Source organism: Bos mutus, chromosome 29 (assembly GCF_027580195.1).
Source record: "Bos mutus isolate GX-2022 chromosome 29, NWIPB_WYAK_1.1, whole genome shotgun sequence".
NCBI classification, from domain to species: domain Eukaryota; kingdom Metazoa; phylum Chordata; class Mammalia; order Artiodactyla; family Bovidae; genus Bos; species Bos mutus.
The window spans coordinates 21,373,137-21,396,086 of NC_091645.1; the positions used below are offsets into that span (position 1 = coordinate 21,373,137).

At 37.7% G+C, this 22,950-nt stretch overlaps 1 protein-coding gene across 4 annotated transcripts in view; it reads right to left on the reverse strand.

Annotated features, from left to right (window-relative positions):
* Positions 1–22,950, reverse strand: part of GAS2 (growth arrest specific 2) — a 151,705-nt gene that overhangs the window by 54,562 nt on the left and 74,193 nt on the right. For all 4 annotated transcript variants that reach the window (XM_070365081.1, XM_070365080.1, XM_070365082.1 and 1 more), the window contains exon 7: positions 17,705–17,812. In XM_070365081.1, coding sequence (XP_070221182.1) covers positions 17,705–17,812 — 108 coding nt within the window. The remainder of the gene's footprint in view (positions 1–17,704; positions 17,813–22,950) is intronic.

The window sequence follows — 22,950 nt, forward strand, 5'->3', positions numbered from 1 at the left end:
TCAAATAATTTTGATAACAAGCTCAGTAAAGGAACACACTGGAGCAAGGAAACTGCACTAAGAAAAGACACCCACCCACCATAAGCCCACGGTTGCCATTTTTATAAACTATTATGGGAATACCAAAGGAGAACCAGCATTTTAAAACTCTCACCGAAAAAGGAAAAAACAACAGGTACAAAACTCACTTTTGGATGCTCAACTTCCCTCACTTGATGGGAGGCCAAGAGTCCACCACGAAAGCAATGTGGAGAAGTTCTCCCCTGAGTTTTTAAATTACTAAATCATTACTTAAACTATCTAAGTGATTACCTTCAACGTCTGCTTTGCTTTGGCTATGGAGACATAGTCACAACCATGAAGACCCTACTGAAACAAGAAGATAGGAAGTTCATAAAATGCTCTCTGTCCCAACAGCAGAAAGGCGCATGAATGTTACCTGAAAATGCAAACTGTGATCTTTTTTGACAAGATTAAAGAAAACCTTTACTTTCAGGTTATAATGACTATTCTTACATTTCTTCATACCCTAGAGTCAAAGGAAGGTTTAATGCCTAATAATCTACATGAAGTGATAACTAAGGCATACACAGTCTAAGAATTGGTAGACACTTTAAAACGTAAATGTTTAGAACTATCCATTTTTGGGGGTCCTTCAGTCTCCTGTTCCTTGCTGAATTCTTACTTTAACAACAAGAGATATACGTAAGGAAATAATTTTTCCCCAAAACAGACATCAAGTCTGTGTCTCGATTCCACAACTGAAATATACCAGGCTCTAGAGAAGGTTTCATGAAACTGTAGAGAAAATTGTTATGTAAATGCAGTCTTTATTTTCTCTATGAAATTTCCTGTTTTAGGTGAATATCCTGCCATCTTGTTCTGACTTCCCTACTTACTTGACCTCTTGCATTTATTCAAGGTTTCACCATTATATTTCCACTCAGAAAATTGTGTGACATGTGTGTATATTAATACTTCCTTCTGTTGAAATTTAAAATGTACGCAGGTAGTGTATTTATGCAGATTAGAAATCTCACAATGGTCACATATTCACCAGGAGATGCCCAGTTTATCTGAAAGGTGGTTGGTTGAAAGTCCTTCAGTTATAATTGAAGGACATGTCCCAGATTCTCTGCCTAAGCATCAGGGTTTCAAAGTAAAGTTATCCTTGGGAAACATTCATTTCCCCTCCCATGATTAGATGTTATTATGGCTGTAACTTACTATTTAAGGTTATCTTCCATTTTTTCCTTAGAATATTTCATCTCTACCATATATGTGTGTATGTGTGTGTGTGTGTGTGTGTGTGTGTTATCCATCAGATCTATGGATGTTGTACATGAAGAAAGATCCCACTCAATCCTTGCTGCCAGTAGGTCAATTAAAAATTCAGGCTTCTTTGGAATTCTTCCAGTGCTCATTGTGGGATTTCTTTTTGTTATAAGATGTTGAATAAATACAGGAGATAGATGAGCTACCCAAGATTGGATAAGAGCTCATTCCTCTCTTGGCGTCTGAGAACACTTTCGGCTCCTTGTCATGTTGGTTGCAGGTTGATAGGGAAATTAGAAGAAGGTAGAAAGATACTTTGTAAATATCACCATGGCAGCAGGATTTTGTGATATATTCATTGTGGTCCAAAGTGCCTCTGTGCAAGGCTGAAGCCTACTTTAGCTGTAGGTGGACAGGCCAATAACACTCCTAAAGCTCTGTGTGCCATATGTTTTCATAATTTCTCTATTAATCGAGGATTTCAAAAGACCATGATTATCAAAAGAAGAGTTCCAGATGGGTAACATTATCGTTGGCTAACTGGCACCCCACTCCAGTACTCTAGCCTGGAAAACCCCATGGACGGAGGAGCCTGGTAGGCTGCAATCCATGGGGTCGCTAAGAGTCAGACACGACTGAGCGGCTTCACTTTCACTTTTCACTTTCATGTACCGGAGAAGGAAATGGCAACCCACTCCAGTGTTCTTGCCTGGAGAATCCCAAGGACAGGGGAGCCTGGTGGGCTGCCGTCTATGGGGTCGCACAGAGTCGGACACAACTGAAGCGACTTAGCAGCAGCAGCAGCAACACATTGGTGGATGATGACAAATTACTGTGTTACTATTTATCTGGGTGTTGCAATTTAGAATGGAGTCCTTGGGGTCCTTATGCCTAATGCCAAAGTTAGAAGAGAATTTGAAATCCCAGGTCTGCCCTTTACCTGCCTTCAAATGAGGCCTTGGAGGTACTATCCAATTATCTCTGCCCCACATATTTTATGAGGCTGGGTTTCAAGAAAAATATGAACAAATGACTATGTTTAGAGTGAAAGTTAGAGACTGTTAACTCAGGTGTCAGTTTCTGTGAAAATGAAAAAAAAATTGTAGAGCTAGTTAAAAAAGAGAAAGCATGAGAAAGTCCTTTACATGGTGATATTTCAAATAATTATAATTTCTCCATGGAGTTTATAGCCCCCTAAAATGTGATGTCTGTAATACAAGCTAGATTATAAAACCTCTGGGCAAGAGAGAAGGCATTTCTCCATAACAGCCAAGAGTGCTGGAAGGACAAGGTGTGAGAACCGTGAAGGAAGATTAGAAGTTGGCAAGAGAAGCTGGTATATAAAAGGAAATGAAAGTGAGAGAAAGCTACAGCTAGGAGAAAAGTCATATAATGTAGTAATTTCTTGCTGGTGTTCTTTTAGGGAAACGGGGGTAAATATCTTTAAATAACTCACTGTAATTTATTTATTTTTTGGGTAACATTAGGACTTTCATTAGAGTAAAACAAATTGAGTACATATCCTAACGTTAATATTAAACCCAAATTCTTATATCTTGTTCCTCCCCAAATCTACATAAGGAATCTCCTCAAGGTCTTAGTATGCCTCTAACAAGATGGCAGGAAATGACAGAATATATCCTAAACAACATACACCCAAGCTTCAAATGAAAATGTTACTACTACTATAAGTGGAACACACCATTCTAGTGAATAAAAATTTGAAATGAATCAGTAAGGTTTCTTCACTAAAAGTCTTGACAGTTAGATGATGAAGGTACCTTCTGGATCCAGAACCAAGCAAGATTCCATGATTTACTGAGGAACTGAAATGCAAAATGTCAACTATTAGAAGGGAAAGACAAGGCAAGGTCTATCATGACTGAGTCTGCAGAAACTTAACTCACTGACTTTATGAAAAAGATACCACAAAATAAATGAGTCCTAATTTATTACAGTCAATGTTGTAATGGTAAAATTGCTACCATGCTATGTTCAGTGCAAACTCAAGATAGCTAAGTTATAAAGTATGTTTCTTAATGAATCTAGCTGCATCCTGTTTATGTAACTTGGCCCTTGGAAGGATGATACACAATTTATAATGACAGATATTTCATAGGTTTGTTCTTTGGCTCCTAGAAGACTCATCAATAATTTAACAACATGACACCCTTTCTGTAAAATTGCTTCATATACTTTCACTTAGTAAAACTCATTTTAAAAATTACTCATATTTATATCAGCATAGAACATGTAAACCAACCAAGAAATATTCTTGTTGGGAAGACTAAAAAAGGAAGAAAGAAAACTCAAACTTTACAATTTCACATTATTATGTAATGCAAGGGAAATGATTCTTAAATCAAAAACAGAAGAAAAAACAAAGAGTTTCATTTATTCCAAAAATTTAAACAATACTTCAAAGGGAATTTTACTGTGTGATGTTTTCAGTTCAGTTAAATTCAGTCACTCACTCACGTTCGACTCTCTGTGACCCCACGGACTGCAGTACACCAGGCTTCCCTGTCCGTCACCCACTCCCAGAGCTTACTCAAACTCCGGTCCATTGATTCGGTGATGCCATCCAACCATCTCATCCTCTGTCATCCCCTTCTCCTCCCACCTTCAATCTTTACCAGCATCAGGGTCTTTTCCAATGAATCGGTTCTTCGCATCAGGTGACCAAAGTATTGGAGTTTCAGCTTCAGCATCAGTCCTTCCAATGAACACCCAGGACTGATCTCCTTTAGGATGGACTGGTTGGATGTCCTTGCAGTCCAAGGGACTCTCAAGCATCTTCTCCAAAACCACAGTTCAAAAGCATCAATTCTTCAGCACTCTGCTGTCTTTATAGTCCAACTCTCACATCCATATATGACAACTGGAAAAACCAAAGCTTTGACTAGACGGACCTTTGTTGGTAAAGTAATGTTTCTGATTTTTAATATACTGTCTAGGTTGGTCATAGATTTTCTTCCAAGTAGCAAGCATCATTTAGTTTCATGGCTTGCAGTCACCATCTGCAGTGATTTTGGAGTGCCCTTGCCAAAATAAAGTCTCTCACTGTTTCCATTGTTTCCCCATCTATTTGCCATGAGGTGATGGGACCAAATGCCATGATTGGTTTTCTGAATGTTGAGTTTTAAGCCAATTTTTCACTCTCCTCTTTCACTTTCATCAAGAGGCTCTTTAGTTCACTTTCTGCCATCAGGGTGGTGTTGTCTGCATATCTTTAGGTTATTGATATTTCTTCCACCAATCTTGATACCAGCTTGTGCTTCATCGAGCCCAGCATTTCACATGATGTATTCTGCATATGAGTTAAATAAGCAGGGTGACAACATACAGCCTTGACATACTCCTTTCCCAATTTGGAATCAGACTGTTGTTCCATATCTGGTTCTAACTGTTGCCTCTTGACCTGCATACAGATTTCTTAGGAGGCAGGTCAGGTGGTCTGGTATTCCCATCTCTTTAAGAATTGTCCACAGTTTGTTGGTGATTCACACAGTCAAAGGCTTTGGCGTAGTCAATAACAAAGAAGTAGATGTTTTTCTGGAACTCTCTTGCTTTTTCAATGATTCAGCGGATGTTGGCAATTTGATCTCTGGTTCCTCTTTTTCTAAATCCAGCTTGAACATCTGGAAGTTCTTGGTTCATGTACTGTTGAAGCCTGGCTTGGAGAATTTTGAGCTTTACTTTGCTAGCATGTGAGATGATTGCAATTGTGTGGTAGTTTGAATATTCTTTGGCATTGCCTTTCTTTGGGACTGGAATGAAAGCTGACCTTTTCCAGTCCTGTGGCCACTGCTGAGTTTTCCAAATGTGCTGGCATATTGAGTGCAGCTCTTTCATAGCATCATCTTTTAGGATTTGAAACAGCTCAACTGGAATTCCATTACCTCCACTAGCTTTGTTCATAGTCATGCTTTCTAAGGCCCACTTGACTTCGCATTCCAGGATTTCTGGTTCTAGGTGAGTGATCACACTATCATGGTTATCTGGGTCATGAAGATCTTTTTTGTATAGTTCTCCTGTGTATTCTTGCCACTTCTTCATATCTTCTGCTTCTGTTAGGTCCAAACCATTTCTGTCCTTTACTGTGCTCATCTTTGGATGAAAAGTCTCCTTGGTATCTCTAATTTTCTTGAAGCAATCTCTAGTCTTTCCCATTCTATTGTTTTCTTCTATTTCTTTGCACTGATCACTGAGGAAGGCTTTCTTATCTCTCCTTGCTATTCTTTGGAACTGTAAATCAATTGGGTATATCTTTCCTTTTCTCCTTTGCCTTTCACTTCTCTTCTTTTCTCAGCTATTTTTAAGGCCTCATCAGACAACCATTTTGCCTTTTTGTATTTCTTTTTCTTGGGGATGGTCTTGATCACTGCCTCCTGTACAATGTCACAAACCTCTGTCAATAGGTCTTCAGGGACTCTGTCTATCAGATCTAATCACTTGAATCTATTTGTCACTTCCACTGTATAATCATAAGGGATTTCATTCAGGTCATCCCTGAATGGTCTAGTGGTTTTCCCTACTTTCTTCAGTCTGAAATTGGCAATAAGGCATTCATGATCTGAGCCACAGTCAGCTCCTGGTCTTGTTTTTGCTGACTATATAGAGCTTCTCCATCTTTGGCTGCAAAGAATATAATCAATCTGATTCTGGTTTGACCATCTGGTGATGTCCATGTGTAGAGTCTTCTCTTGTGTTGTTGGAAGAGGGTGTTTGCTATGACCAGTTGGTTCTCTTGGCAAAACTCTGTTAGCCTTTGACCTGCTTTGTTTTGTATTCCAAGGTCAAATGTGGTTGTTACTCCATGTATCTCTTGACTTCCTACTTTTGCATTCCAGTCCCCTATAATGAAGAGAACATCTTTTTTTGTGTGTTAGTTCTAGACAGTCTTGTAGGTCTTTATAGAACCGTTCAACTTCAGCTTCTTCAGCATTACTGGTTGGGGCACAGACTTGGATTACTGTGATATTGAATGGTTTGCCTTGGAAACGAACAGAGATCATTCTGTCATTTTTGAGATTTTGAGATTTGTCTATTGGTGGAGCATTCTGACAAAACGTGGTCTACTGGAGAAGGGAATGGCAAACCACTTCAGTATTCTTGCCTTGAGAATACCATGAACAGTATGAAAAGGCAAAGAGGTATGACATGAAAGATAAACTTCTCAGGTCAGGAGGTGCCCAATATGCTACTGGAGAAGAGTGGAGAAATAGCTCCAGAAAGAATGAAGAGGTGAAGCCAAACCAAAAACAACACCCAGCTGTGGATATGACTGGTGATGGAAGTAAAGTCCGATCCTGTAAAGAGTAATTTTGCATAGGAACCTGGAATGTTAGGTCCATGAATCAAGGCAAACTGGAAGTAGTCACATAAGAGATGGTAAGAGTGAACGTCGACATTTTAGGAATCAGTGAACTAAAACAGACTGGGATGCATGAATTTAACTCAGATGACCATTATATCTACTACTGTGTGCAGAAATCCCTTAGAAGAAATGGAGTAGCCATCATAGTCAAGAAAACAGTCCAAAATGCAGTGATGTTTTAAATGTATGGAATTTAATATTTAAAGAAATATAATTTAATCCTGGATCAGCCACTTACTAGCTGATGGGAAAATTGTTAAATATCTGTTATCTGTAGCTTCATCATCAAGAAAATGTATAAATTAACAATCACACTGATTTTTTCAAAAAGTATTAATGAAAAATACGTGTGCTAAGTTGCTTCAGTTGTGTGTCTGACCCTTTGAAGCCCATGGACTGTAGCCTGCCAGGCTCCTCCATCCATTAGGTTCTCTAGGCAAGAATACTGGAATGGGTTCCCATGCCTTCCTCCAGGGGATCTTTGCAAGCCAGGGACTGAACCTGGGTCTCCTGCATTGCAGGCAGGTTCTTTACCATTCTTTGAGCCAGCAGAGAAGCCCCAGTGAAAATATGACATAATGTATAAGTAAGCGCAATTTGGCTTTCCAAGTGGCGCTAATGGTAAAGAATGCCAGTGCAGGAGACATAGGAGACAGTGGTTTGATCCCTGGGCTGGGAAGATCCCCTGGAGGAAGGCACAGCAACCCACTCCAGTATTCCTGCCTGGAGAATACCATGGACAGAGGAGCCTGGTGTGCTATGGTCCACAGGGTCAAATAGAGTCAGACACAACTGAAGTGTCTTAGCATAGCACACACAGCACAGTATACTTTACAAACCACACAAAAGAAATACTCTACCCTCCATCAAGTAACACAATTAGGAAAAAGTATTATAAAAAATTACTCAAAACTTATGTTTAGGGAAAATGATTTCAAAAGGATTAACTGCTATGCCAAAAGTTTTCAGATTGTACTTTGTCACAATCTGTACATAAAAAGTACTTTGTACTTTTTAATAAAGGGTCTAATTTAGACCCTTTATTAAAAATACTAAAAGGTAGAAAAGGCAATTTCATCTCTCCAACCCACCATATCATGGTCAGAAAATCCTTTCATATATAACAAGATTAATGGGATTTAATATTGATAACATAAAAGCAAACTGGAAATGGAAATATATAACTGAAGTAATTTGAGAATATCCCTTTGTTCACTCACCAAATAAATCATTTTTTGGGAAAGATCTTTCAAATCTGGTCAATATATTGGGAAAAAAATCAGTAACTATGTTGAACAATGTGAAAACCATCCTGGTTTTTCTGATTTTTTTGTGTGTGTGTGTTGGGGTGTTATTATTTTCTAAGATTGTTTCTTGGGTAATCTCTTCTAACAGGCATTGGCTATTAAATTCCATGCTTTACCAAACCACAGCAGCAAAGGAATAAGCAAATTAGGAACTACCATTAAGTACAGGTCAATTATCAGTGGATGTTGAAAGCTGAGCAGAATACTCACAGCACAACATGCCAAAGACTAGATAGTCTGAAACAGAATGAAAAGCATATAGTTAAAAATATAGGCTCTGAAATCAGATATGCTGAATTCAAAGAAAGATTTCAACTCCTATAGCTGTGTGACATTTGGGGAGTAATTAACTTCCTAATACTTGGTTTCCTTATTGTCTATATATATACAAAAGAATCCATGATAAATTTGGTACAATGAATTTATCTCAATGGCAGGAAGGCACAGCAATGCAGAAAGTGGGAATAAAAATCATAGGTCCTATGTATTTCCTCAATTGAAGATGCTTACTTTTCCAATGTTTTTGTAAGTTTACATAATTTTATTTGTGGCTAGTAAAAAATATTATCCATTTATTCTAGATGTAGTGGAATGGCAAAAGAAAATGATTCAAGGTGAAATAGAGTCACGCATGTATTGTACAACTTAAAGGCGTGGTAAACTTTGCTGATCCAGTTGGATATAAGTAAAAATGCTTACCAGTTCAGTTAAAAGGTAGACATAATATTTTTTTTAAAAATCTACTCACTGCTAAGTGGCAAATATTGGCAAATTCTCAAGGAAAAGAGTTTTTGGTTTTGAACTCATTTATTTATTGTTCTTCACACTTGATATACTTCTCTAACTTAAATAGGAATATAGAGAATGGCCCAGATATATTACTCTTTCAATTCTTTTAAGAGATATCAAGTTGTGTTTTTTTATTGTTTTCCAATTTAGTGTCAAATGTAGTATTGGGTGCAATCATGGACAAAGTCTATGATTAGAACATAGTTTTTCTATGTTTAAAGGTTTTCATTCTCAAGGAATAAATTTCAGAAAGGTTAACATCCATTCAGCTGATTTTTTTTATAGCTGTGGTCAATCACTATTTGTTTATTTTGCATTCATCCAAGATATATACTTTTCTCTGAAAGAAGAGGTTAAGAAGACATTAACATTTGCAAAGTCCTTTGAGAGATGTGTTACCAAAGTGTAAATGATATCCTATTGGGCCAGCCTCATTGAACATGAATAAATTACAAAGAAACGAGAGTGTCTTTAATGGAGCAAAGACATTATTAAGAAGAAATCTTAAAGTGTTTGAATACATTTTAAATGTTCTTGCTTGCTTTACCTGAATTAGTGTTCAGTTTTGAGGCAGTTGGGCAAAGAAAGGTACTCAGTCTGGAAATATTCATGCCGTAATAGCAGCCATGTTTCTTTCATCATGGATTAGAACATTATAAATGCTTTGAGATTTTATACATGTATCAGAGGCAAACCTGACCATTTTTTCCCTAAAAGTAATATAACCCATTAGACAGTTTTGAAATCCGAATCGCTGCTCCCATAAATTGCTAAATTATATGAAATATTTACATCCTTGCTATTCAAGAAAATGAATTTTCAACATTCAACTACTGAGGAAGGGCTGTTTATGCAATGTTTCCACTAAGATAAATGAAAGTTTTACTCCTTGCTACTTGTTTAAAACTCCTTGTCATTTTTATACAAGAGCCCATTTTTCATTACCAGGAAAGGTACGCAATTTGAACCATGTTACTTTTTATTCACAGTAAATCAATATATGTCATAAGAGCAGAAAAGAAAGTCACATTACTCCCTATCATTGGCCCTTCCCTTAGAGCAAGTCCCAGAAGACATTGCCAGGTTGGGTTGCTATAGCAACAGAGCTCTGGTACCTCTTTTGCTTGGCTTATTATAGTGAATTGTTTTCTACACAGAGGTATAACCCTGAAGATTTCTTATAGTAAAGAAGAAATTACAAAGAATCAATAATAATGTGTGTGGCTTTTCCATTGATTTGTGATGACTTAACTCAAAACTAGTATAATGAAGGTGACTGCATAATATTTCAAATCCCTTTGCTGAGTTCCAGTGAAATTATTCATTGCCTTTTCTTTAGGCTTCCTAAGTAGTCAGATTTCCTAAAATATGAAGAAAAAAATATTCAGACGCTTCAGAGTGTTAGAATGAAAACTGATATGGTTTACCCAATTATAAAAATCTGCTATTAAAATGTATTAAAATAATATTAATCCACTTAAAATATCAATAATTAGTAAAAAGACAAGAAAACTATATTAGCAATGTAAAAAATTATCTTTTGACTTCCTTGAAAAAGATATAAGATATAATGATGTTTTCTTCCAAATATCAACATGAGTCAGCCATAGGTATGAACATGGGAATCCATAGGTCCCTTCCCTCTTGAACCTCCCTCCCATCAAAAATTCTGTAAAGCAATTATCCTTCAATTAAAAAAAAAAAATAAATAAGATATAATGGTGGAAAGTAAGATATCTTATTGTCTTATATAGGCCATATAAACCATTTTGAATAGTGTCTGACATACAGGTAAACACCTAATAATTACTATAATTTTTATTACTACCACAATACAGTCAGGCAAACAAATTAAATCCTTTGCCTTACACTGCATAGTACTACTGATTATGCAATTGTAATACTTTTTGTATCTGAATATTTGTAAAGTAAAAATGATACAGGAATACACTACTATATAGTTGAGCCTTAAACTTATTGGAAAAAGGTGCAAGTCCTTTTTACAGGACTAACCTTGTGAATAAAAATCTGCATCTAATGGACATGTCATAGGCAGGTAGCTTAGAATGGAGTATGTTATGGATTTGGGAGTCAAAACTTAGATTTTGTGCATCATACTATTTACTTAAGACCCTAACCATAATTAGTCTTTGTCTTTTCATGTATAACAAAAGGATAAAAACATTTTCCCAGCTCAGTGGTAGAGAAGTCAGTGAGACAATGTACATAAAGCACCTGTTATAATGCCTGGTGCAAATGATGTTTATTAAATTTTAGCTGCCTTTCTTTTAAAGTTTTCCAGGCATTTCCTTGAATCATAATTTCCAAATGGAATTTACATATAGAACAGTATAACGTCAACATTTCTTAGAAATACTTTGATATGTGTATGCATGTGTACTCAGTCTTGTCCAGCTTTTTGCAACTCCATGGGCTGTATAGCCTGCCAGGCTCCTCTGTTCATGGGACATTTCCAGGCAAGAATACTGGAGTGAGCTGCCATTTCCTACTCCAGGGGATCTTCCCAACCCAAGGATCAAACTCATGTCTCCTACTTCTGCACTGGCAGACAGATTCTTTACCACTATGCCACCTGGGAAGCCACACTTTGATATAAATAGATTTTAACTCTGGCAAACTGCAGAAAACTTTCATATAATTTTATGTTACAAATTCTTTTTTAATTGATTTGATTGATAATGTCTTTCCCAAAGTATGTTTTCATGACCTCCTAGCCCAGGATAATGCTCTGGGGAAAACAGGTGGCATAGGGACCATTTCCACGTTCAGATACATTCAGAAAATGTTACATAATACATCTCATTCTCATGATTAATATATCACATTAATATATTCAGCCCCCCAGGAAATCTCAGATAATCCCAGATAAATAAATCAGTATTATTTAGTGTTACTACTACTACTACTAAGTCCCTTCAGTCGTGCCCGACTCTGTGCAACCCCATAGATGCCAGCCCACCAGGCTCTGCCGTCCCTGGGATTCTCCAGGCAAGAACACTGGAGAATTTCCTTCTCCAATGCATGAAAGTGAAAAGTGAAAATGAAGTCGCTCAGTCGTGTCCAACTCTTGCGACCATGGGATTTGCCAGGCAAGAGTACTGGAGTGGGGTGCCATTGCCTTCTCTGTTATTTAGTGCTAAAGAGTATAAATTCAGGAGTTGGACCTTTGAATCCTACTTTCATCACTTCAGTTCAGTTGCTCAGTCGTGTCCAACTCTTTGTGACCCCATGGACTGCAGCACACCAGGCCTCCCTGTCCATCACCAACTCCCAGAGTTTACTCAAACTCATGTCCTTTGAGTTGGTGAAGCCATCCAACCATCTCATCCTCTGTCGTCCCCTTCTCCTCCTGCCTTCAATCTTTCCCAGCATCAGGGCCTTTTCAAATGAGTCAGTTCTTCACATCAGGTGGTCAAAGCTCTGGTGTTTCAGCTTCAGCATCAGTCCTTCTAAGGAATATTCAGGACTGATTTCCTTCAGAGAGATCCAACCAGGCCATCCTAAAGTCCAAGGGACTCTCAAGAGTCTTCTCCAACACCACAGTTCAAAAGAATCAATTTTTTGGCACTCAGCTTTGTTTGTAGTCCAACTCTCACATCCATATATGACTACTGGATAACCATAGCTTTGACTAGATGAAACTTTGTTCGTAAAGTAATGTCTCTGCTTTTTAATATACTGTCTAGGTTGGTCATAGATTTTCTTCCAAGGAGCAAGTGTCTTTTAATTTCATGGCTACAGTCACTATCTGCAGTGACTTTGTAGCCCAAGAAAATAAAGTCTCTCACTGTTTCCCCATCTATTTCCCATGAAGTGATGGGACCGGATGCCATGATTGGTTTTCTGAATGTTGAGTTTTAAGCCAATTTTTCACTCTCCTCTTTCACTTTCATCAAGAAGCTTTTTAGTTCTTTTTCACTTTTTGCCCATAAGAGTGGTGTCATCTGCATATCTGAGGTTATTGATATTTCTCCCGGCAGTCTTGATTCCAGCTTGTCCTTCACCCAGCCCAGCGTTTCTCATGATGTACGCTGCATATAAGTTAGATAAGCAGGGTGACAATATACAGCCTTGACGTACTCCTTTCCCAATTTGGAACCTGTCTGTTGTTCCACGGCCAGTTCTAACTGTTGCTTCTTGACCTGCATACAGATTTCTCAGAAGAGAGGTCAGGTGGTCTGGTATTTCCATCTCTTTAAGAATTGTCCACAGTTTGTTGTGATCCACACAAAGGATTTGGCATAGTGAATAAAGCAGAAGTAGATGTTTTTCTGGAACTCTCTTGCTTTTTCAAAGATCCAACATATGTTGGCAATTTGATCTCTGGTTCCTCTACCTTTTCTAAATCCAGCTTGAATATCTGAAAGTTCACAGTTCACATACTGTTGAAGCCTGGCTTGGAGAATTTTGAGCATTACTTTGCTAGCATGTGAGATGAGTGCAGTTGTGTGGTAGTTTGAATATTCTTTGGCATTACCTATCTTTGGAACTGGAATGAAAGCTGACCTTTTCTAGTCCTCTGGCCACTGCTGAGTTTTCCAAATGTGCTGGCATATTGAGTACAGCTCTTTCACAGCATCATCTTTCAGCTTTGAAATAGCCAACTGGAATTCCATCACCTCCACTAGCTTTGTTCACAGTGATGCTTCCTAAGGCCCACTTGACTTCGCATTCCAGGATTTCTGGTTCTAGGTGAGTGATCACACCACCGTGTTTATCTGGGTCATGAAGATTTTTTCGTATAGTTCTGTATATTCTTGCCACCTCTTCTTAATATCTTCTGCTTCTGTTAGGTTCATACCATTTCTGTCCTTTATTGTGCCCATATTTGCATGAAAAGTTCCCTTGGTATCTCTAATTTTCTTGAAGAGATCTCTAGTCTTTCCCATTCTGTTGTTTTCCTCTATTTCTTTGCACTGATCACTGAGGAAGGCTTTCTTATCTCTCCTTGCTATTCTTTGGAACTCTGCATTCAAATGAGTTATCTTTCCTTTCTTCCTTTGCCTTTTGCTTCTCTTCTTTTCACAACTATTTTTAAGGCCTCGTCAGACAACCATTTTGCCTTTTCCATTTCTTTTTCTTGGGGATGGTCTTGATCACTGCCTCCTGTACGATGTCACAAACCTCTGTCCATAGTTCTTTAGGCACCCCATCTATCAGATCTAATCCCTTGAATCTATTTGTCACTCCCACTGTATAATTGTAAGGGATTTTATTTAGGTCATACATGAATAATCTTTTGGTTTTCCCTACTTTCATCACTTATGGGGTCGCAAAGAGTCAGACACGACTGAGTGATAGAACTGAACTGAGCTTCATCACTTATTTGCTTCTAATCTGGGAAGTTACTCAACCTCTGTGCTTCTCAGCTGTACAATGAGAATGGCAACATTGCACTGAGAAGTTAAAGTGAGATATATCACAGGTGCTAAGACAGAGGCTAATAGAGTCAATTATCAGTAATAAGAGTTATTAAAGAAATCTGTTTAAACCCATGGTCATACCCTTCTTTTTTATGAATAATATTTTTTAACATCTTGTAGAACTATAAATCCTTGAAACACATTTTGAACAACGCTATTTAGGGTAGTGGTAAATTGTAATTAAGCAAAAAAATTATTCATTGTATTAGTGCCCAAAGCACAAAAAAAGTCAGCTGTTTCACCACATGTGAGCCCACTGGCTTGCCCTCATGCTCCACTATCAGAACACGAGAACTACTGTGTTAAGTGTAAAGATCTTACCCCCCATGGAAGTTCTATTCACTGGAGTCATTTACATCCAATTCATGCATTAGCACAGGTCAGTTTATTGTATTAGATTATTTGCATGTCACTAAAAACTGAGCCTTGAAGGAAAGGGATATCAAATGATAAAAACTTTAATGACTATAAAGTTTTTAGTCATTAAAACTTCAGCAGGGAGAAAACTGAGCATATGGCTCACTGATGGGGTCTGAAAAGAGAAGGGCATTTATATTAATATGTTTATACATTTCCTAGGGCTAACTGCAAACAATTTGTGTAAGTTTTCACAATGGAAAAATAAAATAGTAAAGAACAATAAGGAAAGATGAGAGCTTCATCCAAGGAAAAACATGCTACAAGTTCACAACAAAATGCAAAGCCCTCCCTGGTCTAAACAACTCCATGGTGCCAATAAACCTCTCTACTCTTGTTCAGAAGATAAAAAGCTTAGATAAAAGATCAGAAAAATGAGCACTGAGCTAATTAATCTGATACATTTTAGAAGTCCATTTATTTATTCTCACATTTGCAACTGTATCAGGTTGCTGACTTCTCTTCTTTTAAAGAATCCTTATTTTTAATATCATCAGAAATAAATGTAGAACAGAAAAAAATCATTCACTCATAACTTAATGCCTTCTGAAAATTAAAAAAATATTTTCAATTATTCCTATTCCCTTTAAGTCTTAATCACATTGGATTTATACACAGATATTTTTATATGTAAATACAATTTCAAAGTCTGTTTTCCCACTTAACATTGTATCTTCAGTGTTTTCTCATGATACAGAGAAGTCTTTAAAATAATCATTCCTAGTACCTCAATGATTATATACTTCCATGATCAGATATGCAAGTGACTTCTAATTATACTGTTAAAAACCAGATCTTTTCATTCATACAGTTAGTGCTCTCTTTTAGATTAGTGGTTTCAAACTTTAGGATGCATCAGAATCATCTAGAAGGCTTGTTAAAGCACAGGTGTCTGGGCCCCACCCTCAGAGCTTCTGATTCAATAGGTCCAGAGACAGGCTCAAGAATTTGCATTTCTAACCATTTCCCAGATGATACTGTTGCATATCTGAGGACCAGTTTTTAAAATTATTGTTAGATTGTTTACATGGAATAGTATCGTTAAAATATTTACATGGAGTTGCATTGAGGTTGACAAATCAAATAGTATAGACATTTTCATGGCATCTAAGACATATTTCTGAAAACCTTACTACAAGCTTATACAGCTTTATATTGCCAAGTGATTTTTCAGTACTTGAGGCCTGGGTAGTTACCAACTAAGTGAATGAACAAAGAACAAAGGAAAATTCTTACCTCTCTCCTCCACAAGATCATGACATTAGGCTGAAAGCCATCTGTTTACATTTCAAAGATACACAGCATGGCTAAATAGAAATACCTAAATCTCTGTTATTACGGAAGTCAACAAGGAGGTTTCATCATCACTTCAAAGACAGTGAAAAATAATTGATATATTTAAACCTTGGAAGAAAGCAAATTTGTATCTGTACCATAGACAGAAATCGACTGCATTTAACTTTGTTGGTCTATTCAGTTCAGTTCAGTCGCTCAGTCGTGTCCGACTCTTTGCGACCCCGTGAATCGCAGCACGCCAGGCCTCCCTGTCTGTCACCAACTCCGGGAGTTTACCCAAACTTATGTCCATGGAGTCAGTGATACCATCCAGCCATCTCATCCTCTGTCGTCCCCTTCTCCTCCTGCCCCCAATCCCTCAGGGGATAGCATCAGGGTTTTTAGGTAGTTCAAAAACAGTGCTGCTCATTGGAAGGTACAATGCCAAATCTGGGGCTTTGAGAAATTGTTTTTGATAAACTAGAAACATGAATTCCAACTGTAGCAGGGGATTATTAGCATATTTGCCTAAAAGTGACAGTTAAAAACCTTGGAGATATCCTCTTGTACTAAAGGATTCTTTATATTGGGTAGAGATTTCTCCCTCACCTTTAGAGACTTGCGCATATAAATTAACATATCTACATAAGCATATAGATGCATTTACATAAGTAAACATTAGATAGCCATGTATGCAAAGTATCCAATCATACATTGGTTTCTGCAAACCCACATAAAGCGTACGCTTAGCAAAGATATCATCTGCAGAAACGTCTTCTGGGTTCTTTCTCAGTAAACCATACACATTCCTAATTTTTCATTCTTATTGGTTGTTATCGTACTGACTCAAAAGCATAATGAGAAAATGTGTTCACAACAACAAAAATATATAATAATCATAATCCATACATAAGTCATTGGGTGTTGTCAACAAACTTTGGAATTTGGTTAGACGTGAAATTGTTAACTCTAGCTTATGCTGAAAACAGTAAACCAGCAGTAAATGTGTTAGATACAGAATTATTAAAAGAATTGTGCAATTATGACTTTCTAAGGAATAGTGTTTTCTATGTCAGTGTTTTTTAGGGATTGTTTCTCTCTTGGTCTTAGGGAAAGCAACAAACATTTTGAGAGATTAAATTCTCTTGATGATTAACAAAGCAGATCACAGCCTGAAATGTTACTTTATTAAGTCAATAATTACAATCAAAAATTGTCCGATTTTTAATTAGGATGACTGAAAAATGGCCAGAGGCCACCAAATCTTTCATTGGCACAGGCCCCCTATTTCTTTATTCTAACCCAGAAAACTACTAAAATAATGGCAGTCATCATTTAATCACTCTATTGTAATGAGTTTTGACTTTCCTCACCCTGGTTAATAACCCAAACTTTTTCAAAAGTCATATTCAAATAATTTGAAAGTTATCAGGACCTATGGGTTGATCATTTCCCAAACTTAAGATATGGAAAACCAGGGCAGAATAGTGTTTCTTATTACCCATTGAAGCAGATTTAGTTCCTTTGAAACTAAATGCCTAGACCAAAAACGAATTTGTTTTCTCTTCTTTTCCTCATTCAGTTTGATTCTATGATCTGTTTGGTGTATATGTAAAAAGATAAAGTTGTATTTATTTAGCCCTCAGCAGTAATTATGTATGATAATAAAAATTTCCATATCTCATGTTCAAACCCAATTGTAAGCACCACCTGGGAAGTTCCTGCTTAGTTACTGGTCATATTTTCCCTGTAACCCCCAACTCCAGTTCTGTACATGCTCAGGAGAACAAGCTGTCAAGTGAAAAGTGAAAATTTACCCTAATAAAAAGGATCTTCTCTCCGACGCGGTATCTTCCTTGAGAGAGCCTCTCCACGCAGAACTTGCTTGGGCATTTGCAAGGAGGATCTTCAGAAATCCGCTTCACCTGAAATGGAAGAGCTGGCGAGTTCATTCTGCTTAATCAGATTCCATTTAGATTAATTTGTTTCACGGGTTCAAAGGCCCCTAAACCATTAATGCGTTTGAATGTGTTCTCTATCAGCCTATGGACATGATGTGAGCACAGAAATATCATATTAAACCTGAACTATGTAAAGGTCAGGCCCTGAAGGTACTTTGTGCAGGCCAGTAACTGCACGAAGGCCTAAGCGGGCTGATGGCAATGATAATACCCGAGGATAATCGGGAGCAAATCAACTGGCAGTGTAGGGATGATGCGCTGGGGTCTCACGTTTAGTGAATTAAGAAGACTGTGTACATTGTGTTGCCAAGAAAGTCTACTGATGGCTGGAACAGCATCTATGTTAACATAGTGCATATGCTTCCCTATCATAATTTTAATATTAATTTTACCCATTTTCAAAATACATGAGAGTTTAAATTTTATTATTATTTTAAAATGAGACTACTGCTTCACCCTATTTTGAACTCTTTTTGTCATCTTTAATTCATCCAGACTAATCTGGCAATTCACTCCTCAGTAATTCCCATCTTCCAAGACCTATTCTCATAGCAGTATCTCACAGTTTATATGTATTTTATAGAATCCATGTCTGACTATCAAATTTTCTCTTTTTTATCTCCATGTGCATGCATGCTAAGTCACTTCAGTCATGTCTGATTCTTTGTGACCCTATAGATTGCAGGGCTTCTCTGTCCATGGGGTTCTCCCTACTCTTTAAAAAATACAAATACTAAATGATAAATGCAAAATGCTTATAAATAGTTGTGACTACTAAAGACGATATATAGTCCATGATCTTAGGAATAAGGTTTATTTATGTTTTCTTTTGTTGGGAACCTCCCATGTTGTGTCTCATACCTGTCCTCTCTTAAAGTCACCAACCAACCAGACAATAGAGGCTTCCCTGATAGCTCAGTTGGTAAAGAATCTGCCTGCAATGCAGGAGACCCCAGTTTGATTCCTGGGTCAGGAAGATCTGCTGGAAAAGGGATAGGCTACCCACTCCAGTATTCTTGGGCTTCCCTGGCGGCTCAGCTGGTAAAGAATCCACCTGCAATGCGGGGAGACCTGGGTTTGATCCGTGGGTTGGGAAGATCACCTGGAGAAGGGAAAGGCTACCCACTCCAGTATTCTGGCCTGGAGAATTCCATGGACTGTATCGCCCATGGGGTCGCAAAGAGTCGGACACGACTGAGTGACTTTCACTTTCGCAACCAGACAATGCAAAATAATACCTTGTGTATTGAGTCAAAGTTTCCATAGATGGCAGATCTAAATCATGCTCAACCTACATTTGAGAAGCTGCATAGAATAAATTTAGATTCTGAGGAATTGGTTTGGATACCCCTCATCCAAATCCTTACTTCCACAAAGACATGATTCCTAGAATTTTGTCATCAAAGAAATTCAATCATTTCTTCAAATAGTTTGATGTCTGACTTCAATCAGCACTCCACTAAGCAAAAACTGTGGGAAGATAACACAGGAACTCACTTGCATGCTGGAATAAAGAACTTACACCACTTGCTTTCCCTATAACAAGTGAGGCTCCAGAAAGTATGAAAGCATAAGACATTAGAGGGGAAAGCTAGAAAAAGTGGGGGGGATCCTGAAGCAAAATTTATCTTAAGAGCTATACAATTATGGGGTCTTTGCTGGTGGTGCAGTGGCTAAACTCTGCACTCCCAAGGTAAGGAATGAGGGTTCGATCCCTGGTCAGAGAGCTAAGATCCCACATGCCTCAAGGGCCAAAAGGACCAAAGCACAAAACAGAAGCAACTTTAAAAATGGTCCACATAAAAAAAAAATCTTAAAAAAAGAGAACTATACAATTATGTCTCATGGATGCCTAGAAAGGAGAACCAACACTACTGCTGGGAAAAAGAGAACCAATTTCAGGATATATATTTTCATCAGCTCCTTCTAGAATTCCTAATTCTGTCAACATATAAACCTACAATTCTTGTTACTTGTTTGTGTTACAGCACATTGCATCTCAGTGGCTGGTTCACCTTCATGTCTCTTTGCCAGATTGTGAGTTACTTGAGGACTGAGATAGTACTTCATTCTAGTTTTTAATCCTTGAAATAAAACACAATGCCTTAATGGCATATAATATGTGTTCAATAAATACACATTGAATAAATAAGCACAGGGACTTAGACAGGACACAAGAGCAAATTAGTGTGACAGATCAACTGGATTCAAAGAATTTTAGAGATGGCCTTCATTGAAAAAGTGACATACCTAATTATGTTAGTGATTAGGCCCATGTCTTTGAGTTCTGAGTTTTTCCTACCACACAATACTTGGGCTATTGATACATCTACCCACTTCCCCAGTATTAATAGTATTCTATCCCTAGGAATTTTTTTTAAGAGATATTCTTGAACAAGATGGCGATAATAGAACAAGAAGTACGACATTCCCTTCTATGATGCAGAACCATAGTCTGGGGTGGAGGTGAGGTTACAGGACCAATGAATGTGTACTGTTGTAGACATTTTAAGTATTCCAATATGTGTATCTCTTTTTATATGTATTTATAAACATGTTTTAAAACTATAAATAAATATGTAAATATATCGGGTTTATTGAAAACAATTGCTAGAAGTAGTACAGCTTTTCTTAGCACCACAATAGTTCCATGATAAAAGAAGGAAAGGAGGGGGAGGAGAAGGGATGGAGGAAAAGAGAAGGACTTTGGCCACCTCCCCCCAAAAATATCCAACAATCAGCATCATAAAAGCACATGGCCCAAACCTTAAGAAACTCATGTTTGGCATAGCTTTTCTGCAGCTTAGTAATTGAGCAGACATTAAATTGCTATTCAAGTGGTTCCTCTGCTAAGAAATGACAGTCACAAGTGTGTATGGAAAGTATTTCCATCTTGAAGTGTTTTTAGACAAAATACAGAAACTGTTGGTATCAAATGAAATAAAATACAAGAAACATTTTCTCAAGTGGTCTGTCCTTCTCTAATGTCTTCCTAAGCTTTGAAAATACACTAGCTTTTTTTTTTTTAATCACGGGCTTTTGTGTAGTTGTGTGAGAGCTGGAGGCAGAAATGGAAGAGACAAGGCCAGGCTGTGGGTAATGGAAATATATTGTTCAGTAAACAGTGACTGATGACACCTGTGCTTCTTACATTACCTTGGGATAAGTCAGTCTGGCAGGTGTTCTGTTTTTGGCCAGGAACCCAGCCAGTATTCTGCTGAAATGGGATTTCAAGAGGAGCCTGATTACTCAGAATTATACTATCTCTCATCCCCAGACTGAGGAAGTCGATGGAGAAGAGGAAGAAAGTAAGACTGGTTTCTTAGAACTGTATTCAACTCATTGTGTGGGAACAGGCTCAACACAAGGGAACTAAATCTGACCCCATCATTTTATCACAGCTGAGTCACTTTATCAGGACATCTGGGGAATAAATTAATCTGAATGACTCCACTGTGTTCTGTTCCTCTTAGGATGTCTTGCTTGATTAAAGAAGGTGGGGTGTATTACCCACATTAAGGGTCACCTATTTTTCCCCCAATTTTCCACAAATCTCCTAAGTCAAACAAGGAAATGTGAAGATGCATTGAAAGTTTCTAAACTGGCAGTTATTGTTGGAACTATTCACTGGAATATGACATTTTAACAAGGGTCTGTGTCTCTTTTTTTTTTCCCCTCCTTCTTTCTTTACTCTTTTCTCCACTTTTTTCTTTTTCTTCTTCACTATTCTTCTTTATTCTTTTTTCCCTCTTTTTTGATGTAAATAATATCTCTAGAGTATAAATATTCAATATTATTAAATAAACACAGGAACTTTGCAAGCAATATTTTTATACCCCCATTCTAAAGCACATGTTGGAGTATGTGAATTGCAACTCCCCAATGGCTATCTATGCCTCATATGCAGGGAAGCAGTTGCCATATGAACTATTTCCTTTTCATATTTGACATTTGAAGCTCTGATTTAAACCATTAGTGAGGCCCAAATGGTTTCTCTCTCTGTTCTACTGTCCCTGAAATAAAACACTTTGGTGAAAAACTCTCACTTAAACAGAATGCAAATATTTCAGTGCAGTTTCCCCAGTGTAGTATGAAGGAGACTTTAAGAGGCTTCTGTGGCCAAAGAAGCATGGAAAATTCCAGGTTAAACAAGATCTTATTATAGAACTCATTAGTGCCTTTCATACGCCAGAATGCATTGCCAAACTCTAGGTAGGGACTACAGTAAGCTGTATTTCTTAAACTAACCTACCCATGGAATTATTCATGCCATGGGCCATCTGGTGGTTTGAGTGTTTGATTAAACATTCTTTGAGAAATGCTGGTTTGAGGACTGCACACACACAGCATTCTAGCTGGCAACAATACATAAGAATCCACTTAGCACATTTCCTACATTCGATGAAAACCCCCTAACTATACAGACGGTTATGTTCCCAAACCCTGAAAAACTGTAAAGGGAGTTTAAAGCTTCTCGAAAGCCCCTTCCTTGTTTCCAGCTGCAAGAACAGAGCCTGGCATAGTGAGAGCAACGACAGAATGAGTCTTGCCATTTTGAAGACAGTCCCTAACTCACGTATGTGCTCTGAACTGGATTATTGGTAAAACTTTTCCAAAATCCCTTTCGTAGTTGTTTCACCACCTTCTTCCCCTGTCCTTCTCCCCTTCTCAAGGATGAGGGGTGGCCACACGGGAGACAAGCTGGTGAAGAAAGGGAACCATTCTAGCTACTTTGCCCAGGCTCAGGTAAACAGCCCAAGGGGCAACATCTCCTCCTCCTTCTGCTAAGTTACAGCAGAGTTGAGAAATGCACATTTTCTCCAGAGCACAGGGCCATTCCAGACAAACAGAAAAAGGGAGAATCTTTTTCAAGCTTTGATTACTCACATTAACAATGTATCCAATTAGCATGGCACTAGATATAGCTGAATAAAATACGGTCCTCGTCTTTGAGAACAAAGACAGTACCTAGAGAAGAACAGGTATTTATGCCCAACATGATAAACACTTCACTAAATGTATAAGAACACTTGAGGAACCAAGGACATATTCGTCAATTTTACCGGGAATGAGAGATGCCAAGAAAACTTTCTATAGAAGAC